This window comes from Buteo buteo, chromosome 3, assembly GCF_964188355.1.
Source record: "Buteo buteo chromosome 3, bButBut1.hap1.1, whole genome shotgun sequence".
In the NCBI taxonomy this organism is placed as follows: domain Eukaryota; kingdom Metazoa; phylum Chordata; class Aves; order Accipitriformes; family Accipitridae; genus Buteo; species Buteo buteo.
Window position 1 is genome coordinate 20,106,053 of NC_134173.1, and position 26,870 is coordinate 20,132,922.

Here is a 26,870-nt window from a genome sequence, read left to right on the forward strand (position 1 = left end):
TGGTATGTGCCACTCAGTGAGAGGCTTTTTTTTATATTAACAAAGACTGTCTTAAGCAAATGTAGTATTTGCTTCCACAGATGGCAGAAGCTGCTTGAGATTAAAACTGTGACTGTGCATGGACAAACACCTCAAATTTTTCAGTTCTAATATGCTTCTAGCTCCTAAACTACTAACCATAGAGATGATGTGCTTTCTCTCCCTTAAATCAAGTAGTTAAAAGCGAATTCAAGACCTCAGAGCCAAGCTGAGCCTTGGTGTGACTCCACACCGCATTCAAGGGAGTCCTCTCAGGGATGCTTTTCACATCACTCTTTGGGAAGACTGGTGATGCCTACTACAGCTTCTCTGCATTGGCATCCATTAGATGTTGACCAAATACCTAAGGATTCCTCTTCTGCCACTGAATCCCCAGCATCAGCGTCACAAGCGAAAAATGGGTACATCTGGAAAATACACGCAACAGCAATCCTGGAGAGAAGGTACCAGCTACTGATTACAAGCATAAGATAGAGAAAGTTAAAGCTACTCCAATGCCTGCTGTATCTCACGGGTCAGCAGCGAGCATGGGAGGACATGTAAATGACTTGAGGTATGTCCCACCAGTCTGGTGCACAGCTCTGCTGATGAACCATTAGATCCTGTCAACACCTATTAAGCTTTGTTTGCTGCAGAATTAAATGGGCAAAAAAAATGTTTATTTTTTCAAAATCATACCCATTTCAGGAACCTCTTTAACTCACTTTGACTCTGTAAACAGGCTTTAAAGTAGAGGAAAATCTGCACCAGAGAGTCCCTAGCTGTAGGTGAATTCCTGCAAGAGGCTGATATTTACCATTTTGTAAGATTGCTCTTACAGTTTTTTTATAGTCCCCTGCAGTTGTGCACAGCAGAGGCTGACCGGTCCAACCGGGACACCCGATGACGCCTGCAGCATCCTGTCGCTCTGCTGACAAAGGAAGAAACAATAACTCGGGAACACAAAGTATTTAGTAGCTGGATTTATTGCACATGTACTTCCACATGTTGCCCAAATAAGAACTTGCTGTGTCCAAAACGAAAAGTGCAAAACCGTAACTGCTCTACCCTCTCCTCCAAGAAATATAAAAACCACACACTAACTAGCATTTATGTTTAAAAATAGCCAGGCAAAAATAAAAAGCGTTTGTTCCACTGCCTGTTGTTCAGCTTTCACAAGCAGCCCTGTGAGGCTGGAGACTAAATCAGACCACTGGCATTTGCTTACACAGGGCTGTGCTCCAAGCTGGCCTCTCATCCACCTCTGCTGGTAACTTTCTAAAGCTTGGATTTGTCGTCTTACAGTGGTGTTCAAAACTGTGAGCGTTCACGGGAAGGGTGTATGAGATGTTTCAGAAGAAAATTGAAACATGTCGCTTCCCTGGTGTATTACAAGTTGAGATGGAATTTTAAAAATTTCCATTCACCTTGACCCATACACCATTGCCCAGTCTCTACGAGGTAGGTAGAGATAAGAAAAACATCTCCATGAGAATAAAACCATCTTTTATTCTCATTTACTTCAGGAGTCCATGCCCCATGCCAGTTCTCACACACCTTCTGGCAAGGGGCTGCAGAGTTATATTTACACAAGCTGCCCGTAGGCTGCGAATGTGAGTTAGTGGGGGGCATGACAAGCCCCAACAAGGAGCAGAGCAATGCAGGCTTGCTCTGCCCTGTCCAAAAAGCATGGGATGATCTAACCCATCGGTGTGATTAGCACTGGATGGAGGTAGGATTTTTTAAATATTTTATAATGCAGCCAACTATTCGAAGGAAGTGGAGGGGAAAAAAATAAACCAGCTTAAATCTGCTGTAAAGGTTAGTAGGCTAAGCATTTAGAAATACCTGGCCATGTAAACTAGAAGGAAAAGACCAGGCTGCATGCTAGCTCATAGTGGCTTTCAAATGGAAAGCCCATCAGAGCGAGAAACTCCAGGAGAGATCAGAAGTGGCAAGCACTCCTTCTCCTCCTCCCCCAGCAGGCAGGGCCACGGCCCAAGGACGAGCTGTTCCCACCCGCGTCCTCGTGCCACCCCTGCAGAAAGCTCCAGGGATGCCAGAGCAACCCACGACCAAGAGCTTCAGCCATGCCCGGGGTGGGCTGCACGCTACAGCCCCCCCGTGTCAGCTGCCACGGGTCTGGCTCACCCACAGGGCCGCAGAGTTGGTGGGGAGCAGCTGGAGCCATGACCCAGAGTAGGAAGCACTCGGCATCCACGGCACGGGCAAAGAAACCGAGGAGCAGAAGAGGGAACAGATACTTCTTGAACTGACACGCACTGCCAGCTCTGGAAACGGCAAATGGTCATTGCCCCGAAAACGAGATCTCTGGTGCTCCCAGCTTTACAGATGAGCTCTGTAAAAGAACGAGATCAACCCAGAGAAAGACTGAAATGCCTGATGGGCACGCTACCTAATTTAGCCAGGGAAAACATTTGTTCCCTTAGATGGCAGGATCCAGTAGACCAGACCAGATGAACCCACCCAGCTTCCCACCACCTTTCCCGACCCTTTTGGGGGGTACCTCTGGGTATCCATCCATCCATCCATGTGTTGGGCATTCAGCTGGTCCAGAAGCGGCTTGAGGAAAACATGAGTAGAGGAAGCCCCAAACCTCCAGATGGAGGCAGAGACGATGGCAAGGCAGTCAAACTACAGCCCCCCATCAACAGAGGTTGATGAGCCAATGAAGCTGAGGAGAAACAAGTTGCCCTGCTCTCAACAGCTTCTTTTCTGCAGCAGCACCTGAACCCTGGAGAAGGTGGGGTCAACACTGCAAACCTGCTAAAGCCAGCTGTGTTCCATTTCAACACACCCCTCTGTCTTCCCCCTCAAAACCAAGGTGTAGGAAACAAAAAAAATGGTGCCCACCCTGATCTCTTCTGGACAAGGACACAGCCAGGAGATATATGATCAACAACAGTCCCTGGAGGGTCTGACAGCCTTGGAGACTGGGCAAATGGCATTTGGAAGGAGCCTAAGTGAGGCAAAAGAAAAGGTGGGTCTTTGAGAGCAACCACAGCAGAGCTGTGGCTCCAGCCTCCCTCTAAATGCTTCTCTCAACAAAGAGTTAGCTTGAGAAATTTTAGAAAGAATATGTCTATCTGGCCTGTACACTTGCAGTCTGCAGCACTCACGCACCCAGCTCAGGCACAACCCAACACTAGCAAAATTTACCAGCACTGTAATTTATAAACACTACCATATGCAAAAGCCCTGCAGGTTCAGAAGCCTTTGCTCATGACCGGCTCAGCTAATGCCTATTTTGCCACTTCCTCAAACTGCACTTTAACTGCAACACACCCTATCAATAAGGCAAATTACCACCTTAAAAACCAGTCATACCATCTACCAGATTCTCAGGAAACATACTTTAAATGTAAATTTAAAAATGGCCTTTTAACATGGCTTGACTTAAGCCAATTAAAAGGAAGTGCCTGATGAGAATGAGAGGGTTTTTCTTTTCCCCACACATTTCTTGCATGCAGAGTTTCTGGTTGCTTCACATAGTCTGCCTCAGCACTACTTCACTGAGTAGGGCTAAAACTGCATTCATCCGAAAAAAAAAAAAGTCTATTACCAATTCAACATCCTTATTTTGGTAGAAAAAATGAATTTACTTTTTCCTCAGAACTACTGTAAAACAAGAAGTTTCACAATTTTTCAACCAATACTAAGAAATCAAAAAGAGGGACTGAAGCAAGGCACAGGGGAAACCTAAAAAACCCCAAGTGGTAACACTATAAACAAAAGAGATAAATACAATTTGAGAGACAGTAAAACTACAGCCTGCATATGATTTCTGGGTGATAGCCATAGCATGGCCTCGTTCAACAAGCAAGTTACAAGCAGTGGCTGGTTATCAGCAGATCGGAGCCAATCACGTGCAGCAACAGGCACCAGCCACAGGGTATTCTTTTGCTGTCCAGTGGATTAGTAGTAACAAACTTCCCCTTCAGAGGCATTGCAGCTACTGAAAGTAAAACCTGCTTCGAGTCCTGCCTTCTGCTCCTTCAGAAATCCAGTTTGGTTGTGCTGCTGGAAATGAAAGTAGAATGTGGCCTCCACACTCATCTTTTTCTAGCAGGATGTTCCAGTCATAACCCAGTCTGCTCACTTTCCTAAGCAAACCCACCCAAAACTTTTGGAAGATATGAGTAAATAAAAAAATTTTTGTAGATACATCAGGAAAGCAGTAAGGGCAAGGTCAATATGAAATCCTGAACTCTGTTAAATTCTGATAAATTGTTTATCTACATGTATTTTATAAATTAATAGGAAAAGGTTAGTTTAGGCTTCTGAACACACTTGTTTATTGATACAAGAGAAAAGGCATTTCTCACTTTGTATGCAACTGGATTTTTATGAAATATTTTCCAAAAAACCACAAAATCACCTGTCCCAGTCTCCTTCAAGTAGACTGTTCTTTTGAATGGCAAAGCAGGGCAATGGAGTATGGAAGTGCTATGTGCACACATTAAGTGCAAACTTCACAGTATTCTTCACCAAGGAAGAATACAAAAAAAACCCTTTCCCAAGGAAATGAGCCATATGTAGTCACGCCAACCGTGTGTCTGGCTGTCTGCCTTTCAGTTGCCTGTGGACTTAAAGTCATTGTCCAGTTTTACATGTGATTTGATGTTTCACTACAATGCAAAGAGGTAAGTGGCTAGGAGAGACACACAGATGAGGGCTCCTTTGAATGAAAGACTGCAACGATGAGCGCTTCACACCAGTGACTCCACAAGACATACAGCCATGCAAAGTCATGACACAAAAACTTCTCTTATGATAGCTACTTGTTTACATAATAAAACATGAATGAATAAGTAGATGATGATGAACCATTAACATGGGGAAAAAAATATCACTTGTCAGTCTCTGTTCTTCTCTCTCTTCTCTCAGATGGATATTTTGTGGACAAAATTTTAGAAGGCATACATTTATTGCATCAGTACAATTTTCTTCTTTTCATGACCACCTTTGCTGTCTGCAACTACTTTGGTCCCTCTTGTTCTATTTTAGGTTACAGCACTGCAGCTGTTGATGCATTCACAGCTTCTGCAGCTGTGTATCATTACTGTCTTCAGTAGGATGCTCATCGGAACATGTAGACCCCCTTGCACATACCTAGTGAGAAGAAAGGCCCTTAACTGGTACAACCCTTCGAGGGCTGCATTTTTGTTTTTAATAGCAGTGGTCCTATATGGGTTGGGACATCCAGGCACTAAGAGTGTTAATAATGACAAACATTTTAGAGTCAAAAGAGAAATAAAATTGTTGTATTTCATAAACACCAACACAAACTAAAAGATTCTCAGTCATATGTGTTCAGTATAATAACTACTTAGAGAAGAAGAGTGAGTACTTCAGCTTTGCACTGAAAGCTCTGACACATGCATGCATATGCTCTGCTACAGGAATTTGTTCTCCATCCAGCAGAACCCAGAGCTTTATATTACCATGACATGCAGATAAGAAAATCAGAGAGATTTTCCCCTTGAGAAAACTATTATCATACTCCCAATTACTTTGAATATCAAACAATTCTGAGCTCAATTCCACAGCCTGCACATGCAGATGCTGCACAGAGAGGTGCATGACATCCAAGGTAATAAACTGTTCTCCATACCTAGCAACTGGGATTCAGTTGTGGAGAAACTCCTGAGGAAACCTCCTTCTCCACAGCGGAAATGTCACTCCTTCTGCCAATGTAGGCTTACCAACTTCAGACAGTATTTTCAGACTACATGCTAGCAGAATGCATGCCAGCAAGAAAATGGAAACACAAACAGCAGGGTGAAGAAGTCTCAGGTAGGGAAGATGTAGGCACTGTGTTTGAGAAAAACTTTCTGCAGTAAGAGCAGTTAAGCTCTGGGACACTGTGGGGGGTTGACCCTGGCTGGACACCAGGTGCCCACCAAAGCTGTTCTATCACTCCCCCTCCTCAGCTGGACAGGGGAGAGAAAATATAACAAAGAGCTTGTGGGTCAAGATAAGGACAAGAGAGATCACTCACCAATTACCATCACAGGCAAAACAGACTCAGCTTGGGGAAAATTAACTCAATTTATTACAAATCAACCAGAGTAGGGTAATGAGAAATAAAACCAAATCTCAGAACACCTTCCCACCACCCCTCCCTCCTTCCCAGGCACAACTTCACTCCTGGATTCTCTACCAACCCCCACCAGCGGCACAGGAGGATGGGGAATGGGGGTTACGGTCATTTCATCACACATTATTTTCTGCCGCTTCATCCTCCTCAGGGGCAGGACTCCTCACACTCTTCCCCTGCTCCAGCGTGGGGTCCCTCCCACGGGAGACAGTCCTCCACAAACTTCTCCAACGTGGGTCCTTCCCACAGGCTGCAGTTCTTCATGAACTGCTCCAGCGTGGGTCCTTTCCACGGGCTGCAGTCCTTCAGGCACAGACTGCTCCAGCATGGGTCCCCCACAGGGTCACAAGTCCTGCCAGAAAACCTGCTCCATGGGCTCCTCTCTCCACAGATCCACAGGTCCTGCCAGGAGCCTGCTCCAGCACGGGCTTCCCATGGGGTCACAGCCTCCTTCGGGCACCCACCTGCTCCAGCATGGGGTCCTCCATGGGCTGCAGGGGGACAGCCTGCCTCACCATGGTCTTCCCCACAGGCTGCAGGGGAATCTCTGCTCCAGCGCCTGGAGCACCTCCTTCCCCTCCTTCTTCATTGACCTTGGTGTCTGCAGGGTTGTTTCTCTTACATGTTCTCACTCCTTTCTCCAGCTGCCGTTTTCCCCTTGTCCCAACTTTTTTTTTCTTCTTAAAAATGTTATCACAGAGGTGTTACCACTATCGCTGATGGGCTCAGCCTTGGCTGGCGGCGGGTCTGTCTTAGAGCCGGCTGGTATGGGCTCTCTTGAACACAGGGGAAGCTTCCAGCAGCTTCTTAGAGAAGCCACCCCTGTAACGCGCACACACACCCCCCCCCGGGCTACCAAAACCTTGCCACACAAAGCCAAAACAGACATAACCCTGGGAGAACATAAACCTTCATTGTGAGTTTTTTAGGAACAGGCGAGACAAACATATGTCAGGAAAGTTCTAAGAGGAGCTTTAGGGCCAAGGGATGACCTCTGAGCCTCTTTCAATCCTAACTCCTTTGGTCCTGTGATTAACAGTCACAACATAAAAATGCAATAAACAAAAACAAAAGGAAAGGATTAATGGAGGTCACTTTAGATGGTAGTTAGCAAACCACCCCCCAAAGCCTCTCTGAATGGCTGTCAAAGTTTCCTCAGGAAGTGACAAAGACAAGAAACTTTTGCCTTAGTCCTAAACCTGCCAATCTCTTCTGCGGTTGCCACACACAATTATGTCAGGACTTGGCAGAAGAGCTGTAAATCGCTCCTCCAGCCTGCATAAAGAAAACATCAGGAGCCAAGGCACATGGCACTCAGTAGCCACAGCCAGATTAGGAAACCTGGCAGTTGCACGCCTGGCCACATTTCAGCACTGAAGCATGGCTCAGGAACACACCAGCCCCCTCCGCCCCTCTCTCCTTCACCCCCTCAAGAGGGTGCCCACTCAGGACAGAAACACTGCACAAGTCAAATGGGAGCTACACTTCATTTCACCGTGTAAACTGAGCTGCCGCTAAAACTTGCTCAGCCCCAGAAGCAGGTGGCCTCCAACAAAGGGACAACTGCTGTGAACAAACAACAGACCAGACCCAGAGACCAGCAAGAGTTTGGGGTGAAAAGACAAGACTCAGAGCAGATGCTCAAGAGTTTGCATTTACGAAGACCAACACCTTCTCTGTGCAGACACCTCACTGCCCAGCAGCGATAATTTACTGGGGGAAGTAGTTTAGGAGCAGGCTTGAGGCCACTTGCATGGCAACATACTCAAGAGAGCTATTAAAATTGTACCTCTGTAGCTCTTACAACTAAGGCTGTGGGACACTGAACAATTAGGCAGGCATCTCATTCCTGCCAGGCCACCAGCAAGCTGGAATGATCTCTCCTCAAAGAGCACTGCCTTCTCAAATTCATGAATAACAAAGCTCTGCCATCAACAAAGCCTGCCTTCCAAACTGACTCACACCGAGCCTTGAGCTGCTCCAGATTTCCTCTCTGTTGTTCTCTTGCTGGTGTCTCCTTCAACACCCACAAACTCCACGACCATCCCCTTGTTGTGCACTACTCCAGGCTGCTCCAAATTGCTCCCATCACACCCACAGAGAGTTTTAAGAACACCAATGTACTCTGGAGGAGGAGGAGGAAGTGAAAGGCAGACACCCAAATCCCAGTTTTGTTAGATTTATGCTAGAAATTACCGGCCAGCTTCCCTCCTGGCAATGTGGGGTTACATCCAGGAGCGGATAACTGATTCCCCATGTCTCCTGCAATGGCTCCAGGCCAAACACTGGGCCTGGAGTACTGCACTAGCTTACAGGGCTGGCAGCATGGAGCACAGCTCTTGTTTCTCTATTACCCTCCCTCCTCACCCTCCCACCTGGACCCTCTACAGCCGAACAGGGCTTCAGGGCTTGTGGAGAAGCTGGCTTTGCAAACGTTGCGCCAGCTGCAATTTTTCCTCATTGGGGAATTCTGAGCTGGCAGAAACAGCCCAAGCCCAGGCCCTTTGCACAGCTGAGGGCCATAGACCATCAGTGATCCTCCTGCCTGATTTGGAGGTGCAGCCTAGGGCTTTGTCCAGAAGTGGGACAGGGCGAGGGATACAGGCTTACAAACTGATTTTATCTCTATTTCTAACAAGGATTGGAACTCACCTTGGGACTTGGACACGCCAGAGTTGGCTGATTATCAGGGGATCTACTAGATACAATACAGATTAACCTACCAGGTCCAGGACCTACTGAAAAGGCAACTGTCAAGATTCCTTTTGGTAGGTCTGAAAACATATTTTTGAGTTGCCATCTAGCTTTCAAGCAGATCAGAAGATTAATGCCTGCACTTGTTCACCCAGACCATTATGGAGTTTCTCTCTTCTGGAAATCTGTCTGAACTTACGGAGGGGATTCATCATACAAAGGATTCCTCTCTTTTGGGAAAACAGCGTCAACCTGCATGGTAAATGAGGTGTCTATGATCAGAAGTAGACGGTCTTCCAGGATTACACCCTACTGAAACTCAGGAAGGAACATCTCACTAACTACTAAGCAACTGAAACTACACTTACATCTTCCTATGTGTTCCCACTGCCACCCTATCATTTTAATGAATCTACAGAGTAATTGCATACTCCTAGTAACACAGAGCTGCTTTATAGGTTTCTTTTCCTGTCTTAAAAGAAGTAAACAATTGCCTTGCAAAACCTCCAGTATGTTTTAATGTTACAAAACAGCAATAAATAATGGGCAAGAGGAATGTCAGTCCACAAGACACTTCATCTCTATAAGATTACAGGGCTTTCCGCTGGGAAAGAAAAAAAAATACAGACACATCCACATATTCTACCACAGACTCCTCACGTTTGTATAAACCACACCTATTTTGTCTCTATGCCATTTTAAAAGTTGAAGGCAAGAATTCTAACTGAGAAAGGAGGAACAGTCACTGCCAAATACTTTGGGCTGAACTCTCCAGCGCCCTGGTGCTTACTCCAGGGCAAGGTACCCACTCCCGCTGGCCTAAGTGTCAACAAAAATTGGAAAGAACTGGAGTGTCTCTGTTTTTTACATGTTCAACTCGCTTGTACTGCATGAAAGGGAATTCACTCTAGAACGCCTTCATTCATGCAGCTTTTCTGAATGTTTATGGAGATACGGAGCTAAAAGCAGCCCAAGTCACACCCGCTAACTCGAGATGTTTGATTTAAAAAAAAAAACAATCACAAAACAAAAGTCCAGGCAGCGATGCTCTGCTCATCGCTGTGCAGAGATGGCTCTGTTCTCCCGGCGGCGTTTGTAACAACTCGGCGAGCGCGTTTCGCTGCGAAGTTCCCTGCGCGCAGGTCAGAGAGGGGGCTGGCCGAGACAAACTGCAGAGCTAAGCACATTGCGACTCCAGATGTGAGACGCGCACACGGGCTCGCCCACAACCAAAAGGAGAAAAAGCAACGGCAGGAGGGACGCTCCTGTACGGAGCCGAGCAAAAGCAGCTCTGAACGGGCCCAGGCGAGCAGCTAAACAAAGCGCCGACACCCCACCTCGGTGACAAGGGGCCGGGGCGTCCGGCAGAAGCGGCCGCCCGAAATAACCTCTCGGGGCGGGCTGCCCGCTGCCGCCCTCCTCGGCTTCGCCTCCCACCATCGCCGCGGGGGCTGCGAGAAGCCCGACCTGCGGCTGACAGGACCTCGCAGCCTGCCGCGGGGACGGCGGGCGGCGCAGCCCTCCCGGGCGCCTTTCGGGGCTCCGGCACCGGAGGGAGACCCGCCGCCGGGGAGAGCCGGCTCCGCCCGGGAAGCGCTGGGGGAGGCGACCCCCAAAGAGAGCCCCGAGCCCGCCCCCCGAGGCCGAGCCCGCTACGCCCTTCTCACTTTTCGAGAGTTCAGAAACAAGACAAAAGCAAAAACAGAGCCGCCCCCCCCCCCGCCCCGCCGGCCGGTGCGCGGCTGCCAAGTCTCGGCGTGAAGAGATTCACCGCGGGCGAGCCCCCCCGCCCGGGACCGGGAGACGCGGCGCCCCTCCGGGGTGGGAGGGGGGGGGGTTGCGTGTGTGTGTGTGTGTGTGTGTGTGTGGAGGCGTCCCGGTTTTCAGCGAGCACCCCACCTCCCTCAGCCCCCAGCTGCGGGGCGGGAAGGAAAGGAGGGAAGCGACCCCCCAACGCACACCGGTCCCCTCTACTCACTCCAAGCAGACACACTTTCAGCTCGCGTATCGCCATCATCTGCCCGGGGCCCGGCCGCTCCACATCCCCCGGCGCGCCGCCGCCGCCGCTCCGCACTGCCCCGCCGCGGCGCGACACAGCCCCCGCCGGGGCCGCCCCCCCCCCCCCGCCCGCCTCGGTCACATGCGCGCGGTCCCCGCCCCGCCCCCCGGCTCCCGGGCTTCGCAGGTCCCGTCTGCGAGAGGCCTGGGGCGGGCGGGGATGGCTTCGCGGCGGGAGGAGCGGTGGCGGGAGGAGCGGCTCCGCTCGGCGCCGCGGCCTGGAGCGGGGCGGGAGCGCGCGAGCACGCCCATGGGCGAGAGCCCGCGCACCCTCCCTCTGGCTGGTTTTCCTTAGCCTGAACCCCCCCCCCCCCTCCCCCGCGCGCGGGAAACGCTTCGGAGAGTGACTGCCCTTCTGCCCAATCCGGGCGGCGGAGGCCCGGGGTCGGTGAGAGCGGGCGAGCGCGGGGAAGGGCGGGCAGCGCCCCGCGCCTCGGGCAGCGGGGTGAGCGCTCCGCGGCAGCTGGCGCCAGGAGCGGCCCGCCGAAAGCGGGGCGGGTCTCGTCATCGCTCCTCTCTGCCCTCGGCAGCCAAAGCCTGACGGAGAAGAGCCGCACGCTGTAACCCCGGGAAAGCAGGCGAGCGTCCTCTCTCAGGTATTTTACGTCATAGCCCCCGTCCTGCTTGCAGTTTTATTTTCATCTTTTTCACTAATCTGTGAGGTGGAATGGCTAAAGGGAAGTGAAGAAAATCTTGATTAGTCATCGTGAGGTTACTGCCACGTCATTAGGAGCCTCCTGGCAGTAATGGGTTGCGGCGCTCGTTGCGTCACTGATGAGTTCCAGATGGGGTCCTACACTCGCACCCGTAGGCTGGAAGGAGATGCTTGCACTCTTCCAGAGCTCCCGAATCCTAGGCCAAGGAGATGCTTGGACCAGAGCTGTTGTCATCCCCAAGGAGGAAAACACAAAGAAGCATTCCTAGTGGAGTATCACAGCCTGTCAGGAAAGAGAGTAATCGAAAGAGAGAGATCCAAGGAGAGGCTCATCAGAGAGGTGCTTGTGACTTAATTAAGCTTTTCTTTTTTTAGGAGAATTTAGCAAAGAGAAAAAAAAAACACAGCAGGTTTTCAGACAGCCAGTACAGAATATTGCTGGGGTTCTGTCAGCTCATTGCTTTTCCACAAGAATGCATTATACAATAAAGTCTTTCAGTAAGCAAGTAGGATACACACACTAACATAGGACAATTAGAGTTTGCACTTGTAGCACAACTAATTTAAAGCAGGTCGACATTTCAGCCGGTAATTCATTCTACAAATTGACAGAAGATAATGAATTTTTAAGGTTTTGCACCATCCCACTCCATCTTTTCTTTCAGTTTTAGGTCTGAGTTAAATGTTGCTCCTCCAACTTTGATTCAGACTTTTCTGCTGTTGAGGGACTGAAATTCACAGTGTTATGGCTCAGGGTCACCTTTCCATAAATTCTTCTCTTTTTTTTTGTCATGTCTTTAAACATTTCCGTGTCTTTAATGTATCCCATTAGTCATCTGTCCCTTTTCTTTGGTCCAGATTTTGTAATCCTTGAAGTTTGGGAACTTTTCCTTATTGCACAGGTAAAACATAATGCCAGCTGAATTAATATCAGCAAGAAACACTTGAATTACATTCGATTCTAATCTATTCTACATTAGATTGTGGATTACAGAAAGAGAGTGATAAGTGGCACACTATGTTCAAAGCTGTTCGGTGTCACAAGCAGAGCTTGAGGGCTTGTCCATAGGTGTGCTCAGATTAAGCTACAACGATGTAATGGTAATGAGAGCATTCATAGAACAGATTAATGCACTTTACGTGCATTGACTCTGCAGCTTTAACCGAGGTGCCTTAACTTTCTAAAGCCTCTCAACGCAGGCATGCACTGGAGTACAATTAATAAAGTTCCAGTTTGGGAGAGCACTTGCTTAAGCCTGTCCATTTTCGGGACAGTAATACATCCCACCGACTGCAGAGGCGTTTAAGTACATGCTGAATTGCTGCCTTGGCTCAGTACCACTGTAATACAAAACAGTGCCTGAGAAATTTGCCCAGGAAAGCAAGTCAGATTCCCATCTTTCTTCTTATCTGGGGAAACTTTATCTCAAATACGTAGTGGTGAAACAGGAGCCCTCCCTAGGAAAGGTTAAAGCCCAGACCTCAAAAGCTTACTTCTGAAGATAGCAAATAACTAATTAGCTACTTAGGAACAAGCGAATTGTTTAAAACACTAGCACCAAGATGACCCAGTGGAAGCTGTTCAGGCTGAAACAGCAGCAGAGGGGGTGTTAAGGAAGGGCAGTTTTACTTGCACAGGCAAAAAGTCTGAAGAGCCAAAAAAAAAAAAAAAGAACGATGAGAGGAAAAAATAACGTATTGTACTCATTTAAACAAAAGAGTCTAGGAACCAAAGAAAAAAAAAAAAAGGAAAAAACATCCCCCCAAATTAGGGAGATAAGAAGAGAGAAAAACAATACAGACATGTGCTTCAGTATTAAAAAAAGCTAATGACGTTCGTTCTTCCAGGAACTGGCATAATCTTTGTGTTTGTCTGCATGCAAGATGCTGTGGTCAGGAAAACATTTTTGAGGAATTGGTCATGTTGCAGTGTTTTCAAATGGCTGGTTAAAAGCAAAGGAAAACAAGTCTTTGCATCCTAAAGGTTTTCTTTTTTTCCCTTCTGGAGCATCTTATTCAATGAATAATTTTAAGTTTTGAAGCAATGATTTACCTCACTACTTCCTACCCAACTGTGTTTTGCTTTTGGGAAATACAAGCAAAGAGGTTTTGTTTTTCAGCAGCCTTCCCTTAGAGTTTCGAGTAATCTGTTCTCTCCTCAGAAATAATTTCCTTCAGTTTCCAGAAACTGGAGGAGCCAGACCATCCTTTAGTTTATTCCAATTTTGTAACAGTGCAATTGCACTGATCTCAAATTAATTACTCCTTAGTGTGAGAGATTTAGGTCGTCAGAGCTGGGCTTAAGCCAGCAAGATGTGATCTGGCTGAAGGTGTTTCTGAGTGTGATAATTAGAAAGTTTGTTCAGGCCTGTCTCCATCTGGAAATTCAAGGTAGTACTAGTTGCCTTGGGAGGGTAGGCTTGATTCATCCTTCACTTTGGCTTTTTTTTTTGCTTAGACAGCTAAAGCAGGACTATCCTGTCACTCACCCTAGTTTTTTCAGTGTAACACCGCTGCTTTCATGTAATAGAGGAAGGAAGACAGCCTCCTGCTTAGAGGCACGAGACCAGGAGTACGGGAGACTGGGTTATTCTCCTGCCTGCAGCATTGCGTTGCTGTGAGACCTGGGGCTGGCTACCTAACAGCGCTCTGTCCCGTGATGTGATGTGGTCCTCCAGCAGCCTGGGGAATCGGTAGCTGGGGCTGCTGCTGCCCTCCTCTTTGCCCTTACCCGCGTGTTCCTGCCCCTCTGTGGCTCGTGCTGGTAGAAAACTAGACCTATGTTTAAAAGTTCTCCACAACCTCAGTCTCTTCCTCTCTAGAAGTGGTGTAGTGGTATTCATCTGGCCTGTGTTGGTAGGAAACTGGATGCTTTTGAGGTGCTGGCAAAGTTCCCAGGCTTATGAAGGCATCTACCTTCCTCCTCCGGCTTTCTGTCTCATAGAGAAAGATCCATCCAAGACCCTGATGTGCACCCAGCTCCCAAAACTGCTGTTGTCTGTCCTGAGCACCTGATGAGTTACTTCCTTTCTCCCACTGTTGCTTTCCCTCTTGATTTCTTGGCAAGCATCTTCCTCGCACAAAAATGTTATTCCTCCTCTTCACTGGCGAGTTCAATCCAAGCCCTCCTACTATGGGCTGCCATCCCAGCTCTTATTCCCAAGGCACAGAGCAAGGAGGCAGATTAACTCCATGCTGCCCAGGGAGAAATGCTTCTGCATCCTGTGGATGACACAAATGTGCAGTATGGTAATGACTGTCGCCGCAGAAATTTCACTGGTGCCTGCCCAAGGAACTGCCAAAATCTCTTAAAAGGAAAGCAGCTGCTGCTGAGCAAGCAGTTCTTCAAGCAGGAGGAGCAGCTTGCAGCTCAGACCCTAGATCCCATGCAAACTCCAGTGGTTATGAAATGGCTAAAGTTCTGGAGGATGCTACTTTTTGTTCATTTGTTTACTTAATCACCACGAAGGTTAGAAAACAGCTGCACTGGAAAGGCGTCATGAGACTCCTGAGACATGAAAACCAGAGAAGTACAGGAATGACCTGGTGGAAATTGAGGTCCTGATTCCCATTTCAGTCACATAGGTCTTAAGCCACTGCAATTTTTTTTAACTTGAGTAGGGTTATTCCACTTCATTTCACATGCAAAAAGTGAATTAGATCCTTCTTGGCCACTGGTTCCAGCATTAATGCCAGGAGAATCTGCAGCTGCCTGTTACTTCATTTTATTGTAGTGTTGCTTCATGTTTTAACTTCTCTTGTTTGTGGCATTTATATGGTCCAGTCACTCCCTCTTGAAGAGAAAATCTGATGGAAAAGGTTAGAGGGGAGTAAACCTCTGCAGGATTCTACTTGCAGCTTCACTGCCAAGTACTTTGAAAAGCAGCATTATTGCTGTTGAAAAAAAACTGGGGGTTGTTTGTATAAAGCTTACCGGCATGCTTCTTGATAGACCTTGTAACAGATGCACTGTTCCTAAAGTGCTTGGGAAAGATTTTTGGCAGGATAGATGTATGGTTGTCAAGAGGGTCAAATTTATTCTAATGGTTCGCTGTTAATCCCCAGGGCAATCTCCTATCACAGGAGAATGGTAGTGAAAAGTAATGCAAGTTTTCCCATTATTTGCAAGTGATGTGCCATAGCCCCAAGCTGGTGATAGCGCTACATTTCTCCACTGAGACTGTTAGATGGGGAAAGAATCAAAAAAAGCTTTTTTTCTTAGACCTGAAAAACAGAAGCCGAGGTACAACTTGAGAACACTATGAATACTATTGGCAATTAAGCACCAGGAAAGGACAAGAACTAGCTAAAGCAAAATATTGGCTCAGTTAAAAAATAGACACAAATTGGCTTTAGATGGATTTAGTCTGGAAGTTAGGAGCAGTGCTTTCCAAGGCTTTGGAAAATTTTTCTAATAATAGCTGTCAGAGCAACAAAGGAAAAGCAAACTAATTTAAAGGTAGAGCTTTATATATGTAAAAAGAAATTTCTGAGATTACCTGTAATAACACAAGTCAAGATGCAGTGATCCAGTAGATTATTAGTCCATATCGCTAAGGAAATTTGCCAGTCAACACCAGCTGTTGAGGTTGGACATCAGGCATGATGTGTCACAAATGAATCAAGTTAGAGCCCTTTCTACTGAGGTTGAAATCACTGATGTATTTCATTTAGTCCAGCAAAAGCCATCCAGCTGCTTCAGCCTGTATATTACTGTCAGCCTGTATATCACTTATACAGGATGAATTCATACAATCAGTTCCTGATGAAAGCTCCATATCTTATTATCAATCTCCTTTTCCATATGAACCTTATGAAAATACTAATGTGGGCCCACGATGCTGGATGAGTCCTTTCTCATGTTACATTTCATACAAAAATATGCCTGAGCATGCATGTGTGTGCAATGTAAATACCGATCCAAATAAAAGATTGTTGTGATTTCATGTACCAAGGCGCAGTTTAAAACAGGGGGCTTGCTGACTGTGGGCATTCAAGGTTGCAATTCAGTAGTGTCCGTAGCTATTGTAACATGTTTTGTTTTGCAGGTCCTCGGGCTGCCAATTGTGAGCACAGTTTGAAAAGACAGCGTGATGTTTATTACAAGTGAGTCCATGGAGGTGACGTGAACTGTCTCCGTTTCTTTTCAGTGGTGCTGACACTGGTTTACTCTATTCTTTTTGTTCTTCTGGTATAGCTGATACCTGTTAGTTGCTGCTTGAAGAGGGAATGTAAAGATCAGCTTCACCCAACTAAATGTTGTCTGATTAGAACGATAATTGGAGAGAGTTCTGTTCTTCAACATTCAGGTAGACTTTGCAGCAGGACAGCGATACCTTCTTGCCTTCCAGCTCACTGTAGGAGCAGCCCAGTGAGGGCCTCATTATAAATTACAACTGGATTTACTGAATAGTAATGCTGTTTCCTTCTAGCAGTATATTCCACAGTACACTATTCTCCTATAGAATAGCGTAGTATCTAGTGGTTAACTTTTCCCAGTTTACCACCATTAGCTTTGTATGGGGTGAAGGAGCCAGTGTTTACTACCAAATGAAAGGAGGGCATCCACAATTCTCCCTTTAATTAAGCTTAGCCTTGTAAACTATGAAGAGAGTATTATATTAAGGCCAATGCTTTATTGTAAAGCAAGCAGGTCCTCTTGTGCGTATTGCCAAGGAGAGATAACGGGGCTCTTATACTGTCAGAAATTTGTCCTGCCAAGTGGGCATCAGGTTTGTCTAAAACATGCCCAGTGTGTGTGTGCTGCCAGCCAGAGAAGGTTTGAACTGCACATTGATTTTCCTCATTAAATCCTCAGGCAGTGAATGCACGTTGATAGGTGCTTCCTCTGGTTACAGAAGACCCAAACAGGGATCTTCCAATCAAGCTTCAAATTAAAATTTTCAAATGAAAATGCATCTATCCATCCTGGCCTTACCCTTACAGTAACTGAGGTGGTGGGGAGGGTGTCTGTAGCCAGCCTGTGGTGTCATTCCCATCTTTTTGTCTGCATCAGTGGAGGCAACTGAAAAGGAGAAATTAAAATTCAATTGTAAGCCAGGTGGTGACTGAGGAGACTTATCTTATGGACTAAAGTTGATTCTTTTGTTTAGACTTAGCAGTGGGAGGGTTCTTTGCAGTCCAAACAGTAAATAGGAAAACTATCTGAGAAAGAAATCTCAGAGGGAGAAAAATCCGATCAAGAAATTTGCATCAATCCAAAAAATCTCCTACAGCGTGAAATATAGAGTTCTAACTTTTTTTGCTTTGTTTTATTTCTGTTATGAATAAAATTTTTGTGTGTTTGAATGAGTTTAAGTCTGACTTTGGGAGTGCGACCTCTCGTCTTCCCACAGCCAGTCTAAACAGTCCTGAAATGCGGAGGATGTTTGATGTAAACTCCAAATCCCCTTTTGGGTCTATGTCCTTTATGAGGAAAATTTAACCCTTAAAGAAACCTGCAGTTTTGCAAAGTTTTGACCACACAAATTATAATTATTGCTGTTATGATGTCTGTATTTTTCTTTTCAGCACAAGTCTTTGGTTAATATTTATTCTAATTTCCATGTACATCAGTGGTAGTACTGCCTGTCCATGGACTAAATAATTTGCCTCCAACACAGATAATCTGAGTTCATTCAAACCTAAAAATAAATGAGAAGTCTGTATGTTTTGTTTTGTAAGCTTCTGAATATTTAGTATATAAACTATTTTACAAGGGGGAAAAGAATGCACTACTTGATCAAAAGCTTTGTTTTTCTAGTGAGGAGTAATAATATAGTAATGTCTTCAAATAAGCAATAACTTGTCAGGGCCTTGAGTGCACCAACAGATGCTGATTACCCTGACATAACTGATAGCTAAGAGACTATCTTGAAGAGCAGAAATTGGAAATATGCACAATGCAGCGCATTTTATCAGTCCAGACTTTTTACTCTCCCCTTCAATCATCTGTTGTAGTTTCTTTAAAGATGATTGAACAGCGATGGGTGCATCAGGTCCAAAGATCCTGCAGTACACAAGGAGGCTCTAAGTGCTATTTTTTAGGGCAGTTAAATGCCAAGCAAAGTTCTATACTAAGCCTGCATTCTAAGGATATGCAGACATACCTTCACCAAGTAGCAGGTAGATCAGGAAATCACAGCTCTCACCTTCACAGTTAGAAAAGTTTTAAGAACTGATGAGAATAAAAATAATAGAGCAATAATTGGAAAGGTCAGTTGTGAAGGTATAATTTAAAGAGAACTGGCACTAGTTATGTGCAGTAATGGAGTCAGCAAAGTGAAGATCTATGTGCAGGACAACCTTAGAGAGAAGCTACCACAGTCATTAATCTTTCTAATGATATCAGGAGGGTGATAAAATGGATTGGAAAATAATTAAACCTGACACTGACAGAGACAAAATATCATTCAGTCCGAACCCAAAAAGAGTCAAAAGTCTCATTTTGGTGTTAGGACATATTAAAAAAAATTCTCTTAGTTGAACTCTTCAGCTCTTGGTTGAAGTCTGAGTTCAAGATAGTCTTGCTGAAGCCAAATAAATCCTTTCAGTAAGGCAGGTGGCTGGAATGGAGATGTGGTCCCCAGCCCCCCGGTCCAGGTGTTCATGCAGTCATCAGCAAGGGAGGAGCTTAGCCCGTGAACAATTTGGACTTTATTTGAGCTACTATCATTCACTGAACTTCTGGGCACGTGTCTTGACTGTAATCCCTCTTCCAAAAAAACTCTGAACTGCACCCTGATGGGAATATCCCCTTTGGCTCCTACACAGAGAATGGGAGCACTCGGGCATCACAGTGACCTGGGTTGTAGCACTTGCCTGTGGCTGCCGAACAAACAGCAACCTGGAAAGGAAGGAAATCAGACCTCTGGAAATAATGGAGGATTTGGGGAGCTGGGTCCCAAATGATTTGCACAGAGGATGGGGAAAAATGGAACTCCCGGCTGGCTTTATCCTGCAGGCAGTGTAGGTAAACAACGCTGTGTGAGTTCAAAGACTTCTACCCAAATGCAGAGCCGCTGGGGTGTGTTACCCCATAGCAATAGCAAGTTCATAACACCTTATTTGTTCCAACACAGGACTGAGGACATAAGCATCCCTCTGAGGGGACACCTATTCTTGGACTGGTCACCCAAAACACGAGATCAAACTGAGGGCTGGTTGGTTTGCTTATCTAGCCCAAGGGAAGAAGTAAAATAGATAAGTAATCAGGCTCGATGTACATATCCTGTGTTCGTGGCATCTAAGGAGCCAAAAGTGGAAGAAAAAAGGATGCAGAGTTTTTTGAGGATAAGAACACATAAAGCCTATCTTAAAGCAAGACATACTGGTCCCAGGTCTATCTTCATGAAAGCTCGATCTCTGGATCGAAGGAACAGAATCGCTCTAACAGCTTGTTTTTTTCAAGAAAAGCCAAATTTTCACTGCCTCTCCTCTAACTTGCGCTGGCATGCTGTACACTGGATGCTTTTCTGTTTGCTTACCAAAAGGTATCATGAGGTTATCAATGCATATAAACTAGAGCTTTCCAATAGAAAGAACTTCTCCTTTATTCTCAAGTTCCTGATCTGCTGAAGTTTTATTCCCTGACAATTTTGAGAACTGTACAGATTAACTTTTAATGGGTTGCTGAAGGACACCACAGCAAGCACAGCCTTCTATTTCATCCATTTCTCGCTGAGGCAAATTACAAATTAAAATCTTCCCTGTATATTTAATCTAATTTAAATCTTAAAGTACATTTGAGTGAAAGGATGTAGTATATTATTTAAAGCTGATCCATTAACCTGTGGGTTAATAGCATTCATACCCTTAAAAAAAACACAGTTGATGGGAAATTTTGAGAACTAAATAGCATTTGTGGAATATTAATTCTGTATACATAGGTCTTGAAAAACAGCAGACTGCCTTTCACATGTACAATCACAACAAACCCAGCTCAGCATGGGCTTATGAATGCTCAATTAATAGCAAAATTGTATTTAAGTAAAAATTTTGCAGCCACCCTATTAGAGAACAGACAGAATTTTCTTCTCTGTTGGAACTGCAGATAGTGTCCCTTTAAAGCAATGTTATTTTTATGAATTTTATTCATTTTCCTACCCTTTACTCCCAACAAGTCTGACCGTAGTCTCACTGCTAATGGAATATCTGAGGGTGAACGATGCAGCTTTCTCGTTTTACTTTGATATTTTCACTGGAGTTCATTGGAATAACTGACATTTGGAAATATACTAAAGTTCTCATGGGCTAAATCCATCCTTATTCAGAAAGAAGATTTCCTGTATGTGGTACTTGACAAACATATTCCACTAAATCATTACTTTGATCCCACCCACATTCCAATACCACTGTGCATACTTTGTCTGACTTTCTTTATGAATCACCCAATAAAACACACCCAGTTCAAGATATTATTGGCAATGCTATAGTCTACGTACATTAAATCTCATTTTAAACAAAAGCCTTTGAACCTGAAATGTTGCCAGTGCTTGAATCCAAGAAGTCAAAATGCAGTAACGTAAATCTTCTTAATATACCTGACACCCTTGAACTGTTCCCACAGTTAAAAAATATTACAGCTTACATTTGTACCACAACCAGGCACCCAGTGCTTCAAGCCCTATATGATGGTTAAAAAAAAAAAAAAAAAAAAGGAAATGGTCATTTATATATCAAGTGAGCAAAGCTGATTTGGAAATTATTGAGACAATGAGCCTAGCCAGGAGTCGCTTTAGGACTGTAATTGCCCTTTCACATCTTAGGTAATTTAATTAAGCAAAGGAACTATTTTTGGACCAGACAGCTCTTTAAACTTTTGAATACTTGCTATTACAAACCACCTGGCCCTGTATATTGTCAGACTTCATAACTCATACTGTAACACCACCTTCCTCAGAGATTATACGCAGGTTTTTGTGTTTATTTGTATCCTGTCTAGTTTTGTGTACATTTATTTCAGATAAAACACTTCGTTCTTTGGATTTCTTCGCAGTTCAACAGCTGAAAAGTTCTGTGTAGAAACTGGCACATGTCAAGAACCATCATTCAGTTGTCCTCCTTAATTTTGGTAGCTTTTGGGGATTGTTTTCTCTGTTATGCAATCCTTCCTCATAGTCTGTAGATTCTACACATTTTCTAACACTAAATAATGTCTGTGTAAATAACACATACATTGAGTCTTTTAGAATATTCTCTGCCTCCACTTCTAGGGGAACAACAATTTCGATTTCAATTATTTCTTCAGTGAATTGACCTCTGCTATACTTTGCATATATTTGACTGATTTCCAAATGTCATGCCACTGTCTGTCCATATGTCTGTCTGGGCTCAGTGCTACATGAACTGTAATTATACAGTTGCTGATTGAGTTGGAGCACAAGCACAATGACTTCACATCTGCCCTCAAAAGGCTGTACAAGTACACACATCTAAAGACTGACTCCTCCAAAGGTCTAAAGTACACATGTGTAACTGACCCTGAAATTCAGTGTGCTTCCTAGGAGAGCCAGGGTTATCTAAACAAAGAGTTCTTAGGATGTAACCCCTTAATTTCTCCACCCCTCACATTTTTTAGGATTGACAGGTGCTAGCAATCACACAGACTGGGATAACAAGCCATGTCCCAAAGCAATCATTCTCCTGACATGCATCCCACTGGCACCTACTACTCTTCAGATCAGCAAAAAAAAGTTCTTAGCAGCCTGCATAGGCCTGTACCCAATTCTCCCTGACTAAATGGATTACACTGTTGTTGGCTGAATAGGGTAGCCAAGAAGACTTCCAGCCAGTTAGTATTCACATGGATTGTGAAACAGTGTTACTCTTGAATCTGACCTAAGCCCAACTCAAATCTGCAAAAGGTCTGCAGACAGGTTGCCAGACTCCACTTCTGCCAGAATTTGGGTTTTGTTTCTATTTTACTTTGGAAAAATGCAATGTGAGCATAAGAAAACAGTAAGGAGGTTCAAAAACTGTCAACGAAAACAGAAAAGTGCTGTACGCAGCAGCTTGCTGAGAGGAGTTCGGGATGGAGGCGCAAGAGGGTGAGGAGAGCTGGTGCTGTAGTAAGAAGAGAAAGGATCGTAGGAAGGGAGTAGTTGGAAGGATGTGAAACCGACGTTGGAGGACAGCCACCGAAAGGAAAAAAAGGTTTGGTGGTAGTGGTAGTTCCGTCCCATTTGTCCCTCTGAGATGTGTTCTGGGATCTGAATAACACTGATTCAGAAGAAGAGTGTGAGCTGATTGTATGTGCCAATATCTAAGCAGACCTAGAGAGATGCAAATTTAAACTCAGTAGACCAGGAAATGAAGGAGTGAATAAATGCAAATATATTAATCTGAAAATCAGGTTAGGTATTGCCAGGTAGGGAGGGACTGGTTGGGCAGGGAAGGGAGACTGCGTGGGCTGAGGAAAGGCTGGAAGGCCTGGCTGACTCAAGGGCAAGTCTAACAGGGAGGCAGGGTCTGGCCTGGCATACAACTCAGAGCTGGCACATTAGGAACCATGCATTAGATTGCTACCTGTCATGTATGTAATGGCATCAAATAGCCAAAAATAGCACAGAAGATTTTTTTGGGTGTGTTTTATTTTATTCACTACTTTCCATCTCCGGTCTCAAGCAGTATAAGCCACATCACTTTGCTTCTTTTGTTCTCTGTTTCTTTACTTGTAAGATGAGAATAATGACATTTATTTCCTTTCAGAATGATTTGGAGATCTAGGATGAAGGGTTAGGGGATATCGGTATCTACTACAATAGTACCCCAGCTGCACATCTAGGTGGTTGCTGTAATTTCTTGAAATAGCCAAAATTAAGATTTTTTTTCTCTCTGCAAAAAAAAATAAAATAATCAACAGGCAATTCAGTGAGGAAAAGATTCAGTTTCTGATTGCCCAGTCTTGTTTTCTTCCAGTATGTAGGTGAGACACAAACCTCTGAGAACCAGGAAATCCAGAGCTAAGGTACATTGGTACAACATGAACTCTGCCTTGTTTGATCAGTGATTCAGTCTTCCTGTAGCATACATATGCATGACACATGATTCCTGAAGCAGAGCATCTCAGAGCTGTAGCACATTTCTCTTAAAGGAAAACCTGTGTCCTGGCGAGTGCTACTAAAAGAGGAATCCTGTTCATATGCTGCACTCAAGCACTGAGACCCAGCTCCCTGAAACAGTCTCTGATACATTAATTCTTTGTCCTCTTTCACAATGAGGCATCAAGACTTGTCTCCTGATTTACATGCCTCTCTTCCTTTTGCCCACACAGCTACCATCTTCATGCCATTGGTGCAGTAGATTTGCTTGGGAATTAATGCCAGGAGCCACTGCATGCTCCAGGTGCAGCCTTAATGTTGCACCAGGATGTACCTCAGGTGGGTTTTCCCTAGTTTTCAGAGATTTGAGCATCACTTGGACTTGCCACTGAATTTGTTGCTGTCCTGGAATGACAGCAGGAACCTGAGGCAAACTTAACTTTGTATTAACCAAGCACTTTGTCAGCAAATTTAGGTGCTAATTTATTCATGGTTGGCATACTAATGTGTTTATAGTCCTTCTGTGAGGCCTTCACTGGGAGCAGTGGCAGCTGGACTCTGATGTTAAGGTTCACGGGTAGGCACCAGCTCAAGCTGTTGCCCAGGAAACAGGGAAAATTAAATAAAACTGAGTGGTGCACAGTCAAAAACTTTCACAACCACAAGGGATGTATCAAAAAAAAACTTTAATTGGAGAGAGATAATAAGAACAGGAATAGGGAAGGGAAGGAGAGAAAGGAAGGAAAAGGGGAAGGAGAAGAAAGGAGAAACTTCATGATGAAAACCTCTTTTTGGCAGAAATGCTTCAGTATGAGATACATTTTCAAATGCAAATCAACTGTGTCCCAGGCTTCAGCCATCAGGTTTTCATGTGTATCCGTTTGTATTACATGTGCTTCCATGTGTATATGTATCTTAATCTGTATGTTTAGTCATGGGCCAGTATTGGTAAAGAACAAAAAGATGGTCTATAAAGTAAAGGGTGTGTGTTTTAACCATAAAGCACAACATATGTGTGCAGACAGAATCCTGCAGGTGGACAAGAAAACTATGAGTCATTATTACTCAAGAGGATAAGCAGTTGCCTTGGTGCACCAGCAGTCTAACCCCAGTACATTTTTTGGTAGGCTTTACAGGAAAAGAGAATTTTGGGGAGGAACCCGAAGGAGGATAGCGAGATGGCTATGCAGGTGTTTATGGGAAGCTCTTCCCACACACGAAGGGTAGCCTGGGAGAAATGCAAAGCTAGTTAATACATGGACATTGAAAGCTGGCATTGTTGTCTGATCAGACTTGCTTTTTAGATCAAATGAGAGAAAATAGATAAAAATATGCTAGATAATAATATAATGAGATGAGTGAGTTCTTGGGGCTGTAGGGTTTTTGAGCCTGAGGTCCTTATACCTGGAGCGGTTTTGACTAAAGAAATGTTGCTAATACCACTACAGAATAACATGCTGCAAATACATCTAGATGGACGTTGGGTATCTTGTGCTTAACTTGGTCACTTGTGTAGGTTTGAAAGGATTTATGTAGTACTTTACGTAAATGCTATAATGTCTTGCTGATTGCTATGGACTTTTTTGAGATATGTCATGTAGATAGCAATACAGGTGTCTTTTATGACATGCAAAGGATCTTGCCAAGGAGTCTTCCATTTGTATTGTTCCATCCATAGCCTTGGCTTCCACCCTTTGTAGTGTGTTTTTCCATGAGATAGAGTGTGTGAAGGTGGGTTTATCTCTTAAGTTTTTTACTTCCCAGCACCTGTAAGGGTACTCAAACTGACTATGAGAACTCCAGCACAAAATCTGCTAGAACATTTTGGCAGGTGCTATGTTACTTGCTCCTTAACACGTCTCATCTAATAAAACAAGTCTGTTATGGAAATTTTCTTTCGTAATTAGGTATGTTATTTTAGAATGGCAATTCATCATGCTGTCTGAAAGAGTCAGCATGTCCTACACTTACAGGGTCTCTGTCTGCCTTGCTTGTGACTAGGGAATCTTACCATCAACTTGAACTTTGGATCAGGCCCTTAAGGAGTACCTGGGGATTTATTGAGGCCAAGAAGTTTAGAAATATCTGGTTACTTATTCATTAAGTGGGATTTTGCACTGTGTGTTGGCATGAAGCCAAATAACTTTTTTTTATTATTCCCTCCATGTGTGTGTCACTGTATGAGTCAAACGTCTTGCCACAGAGTTTCTACTCGCAGAGGAAGAGACCTTTCCTGATGGCTGCTAGTGATGGCATTGGGACCAGCTGTTGCTGAGGAACACAGTCTGATGCTGTACAGGTAACACGTAGCAAAACCCCCTGCAATTCCTGAACAATTATAATTTGTCTTGCAAGGCGAAATCACACTGATCCTTGTTGTCTGTGCTATTTAAATACCACACAGTCCTGCCTACAGAGAAAGAACTAACCACCGCTTCAGAAGATCATATGCATATAGAAAGGTCCAAAATTAATTTATATTAATTTGTTAAGTATGATCTTGTGGTGGGTTAACCCTGGCCGGAGGCCAGGTGCCCACCAAAGCTGTTCTATCACTCCCCCCCCAGCCCCAGCTGGACAGGGGAGAGAAATATATATCAAAGGACTCGTGGGTCAAGATAAGGACAGGGAGAGATCACTCAACCAATTACTGTCACAGGCAAAACAGACTCAACTTGGGGAAAATTAAATTAATGCCAATCAACCAGAGTAGGGTAGTGAGAAATAAAACCAAATCTCAAAACACCTTCCCTCCACCCCTCCCTTCTTCCCAGGCACAACTTCACTCCTGGATTCTCTACCTACCCCCACCGGTGGTGCAGGGTGACGGGGAATGGGGGTTGGGGTCAGTTCATCACATGTTGTCTCTGCTGCTTCACCCTCTTCAGGGGCAGGGCTCATCACACTTATCCTGCTCCATCATGGGGTCCCTCCCATGGGATACAGTCCTCCACAAACTTCTCCAACGTGGGTCCTTCCCACGGGCTGCAGTTCTTCATGAACTGCTCCAGCATGGGTCCCTTCCACGGGTTGCAGTCCTTCAGGCACAGACTGCTCCAGCCTGGGTCCCCCACAGGGTCACAAGTCCTGCCAGAAAACCTGCTCCAGCGTGGGTTCCTCTCTCCATAGGGCCACAGGTCGTGCCAGGAGCCTGCTCCAGCATGGGCTTCCCACAGGGTCACAGCCTCCTTTGGGCATTCACCTGCTCCAGCGTGGGGTCCTCCACATGCTGCAGGTGGATATCTGCTCCACCATGGACCTCCCTGGGCTGCAGGGGCACAGC

The 26,870-nt window shown here is 45.1% G+C and overlaps 2 protein-coding genes across 7 annotated transcripts in view; one reads left to right on the top strand and one right to left on the bottom strand.

Annotated features, from left to right (window-relative positions):
• RAB31 (RAB31, member RAS oncogene family) overlaps positions 1-11,399 on the bottom strand; it is a 70,226-nt gene extending 58,827 nt beyond the window's left edge. Inside the window, exon 1 of one of the 2 annotated variants that reach the window (XM_075022985.1) lies at positions 10,812-11,399. In XM_075022985.1, the coding sequence (XP_074879086.1) occupies positions 10,812-11,399 (588 nt within the window). The remainder of the gene's footprint in view (positions 1-10,811) is intronic. The other variant, XM_075022986.1, reaches the window with a different exon arrangement.
• The window catches only part of PPP4R1 (protein phosphatase 4 regulatory subunit 1), an 83,930-nt gene continuing 68,421 nt past the window's right edge, over positions 11,362-26,870 (top strand). For 4 of the 5 annotated variants that reach the window (XM_075022979.1, XM_075022976.1, XM_075022981.1 and 1 more), the window contains exons 1-3: positions 11,362-11,487; positions 16,595-16,652; positions 23,821-25,886. Coding sequence is in view for 1 of the 5 variants with exons in the window: in XM_075022982.1 (XP_074879083.1) it covers positions 25,837-25,886 (50 nt within the window). In the remaining 4 variants the exon portion in view is untranslated. Of the gene's footprint in view, positions 11,488-16,594; positions 16,653-21,521; positions 25,887-26,870 lie in introns of those variants that run through there. The other variant, XM_075022978.1, reaches the window with a different exon arrangement.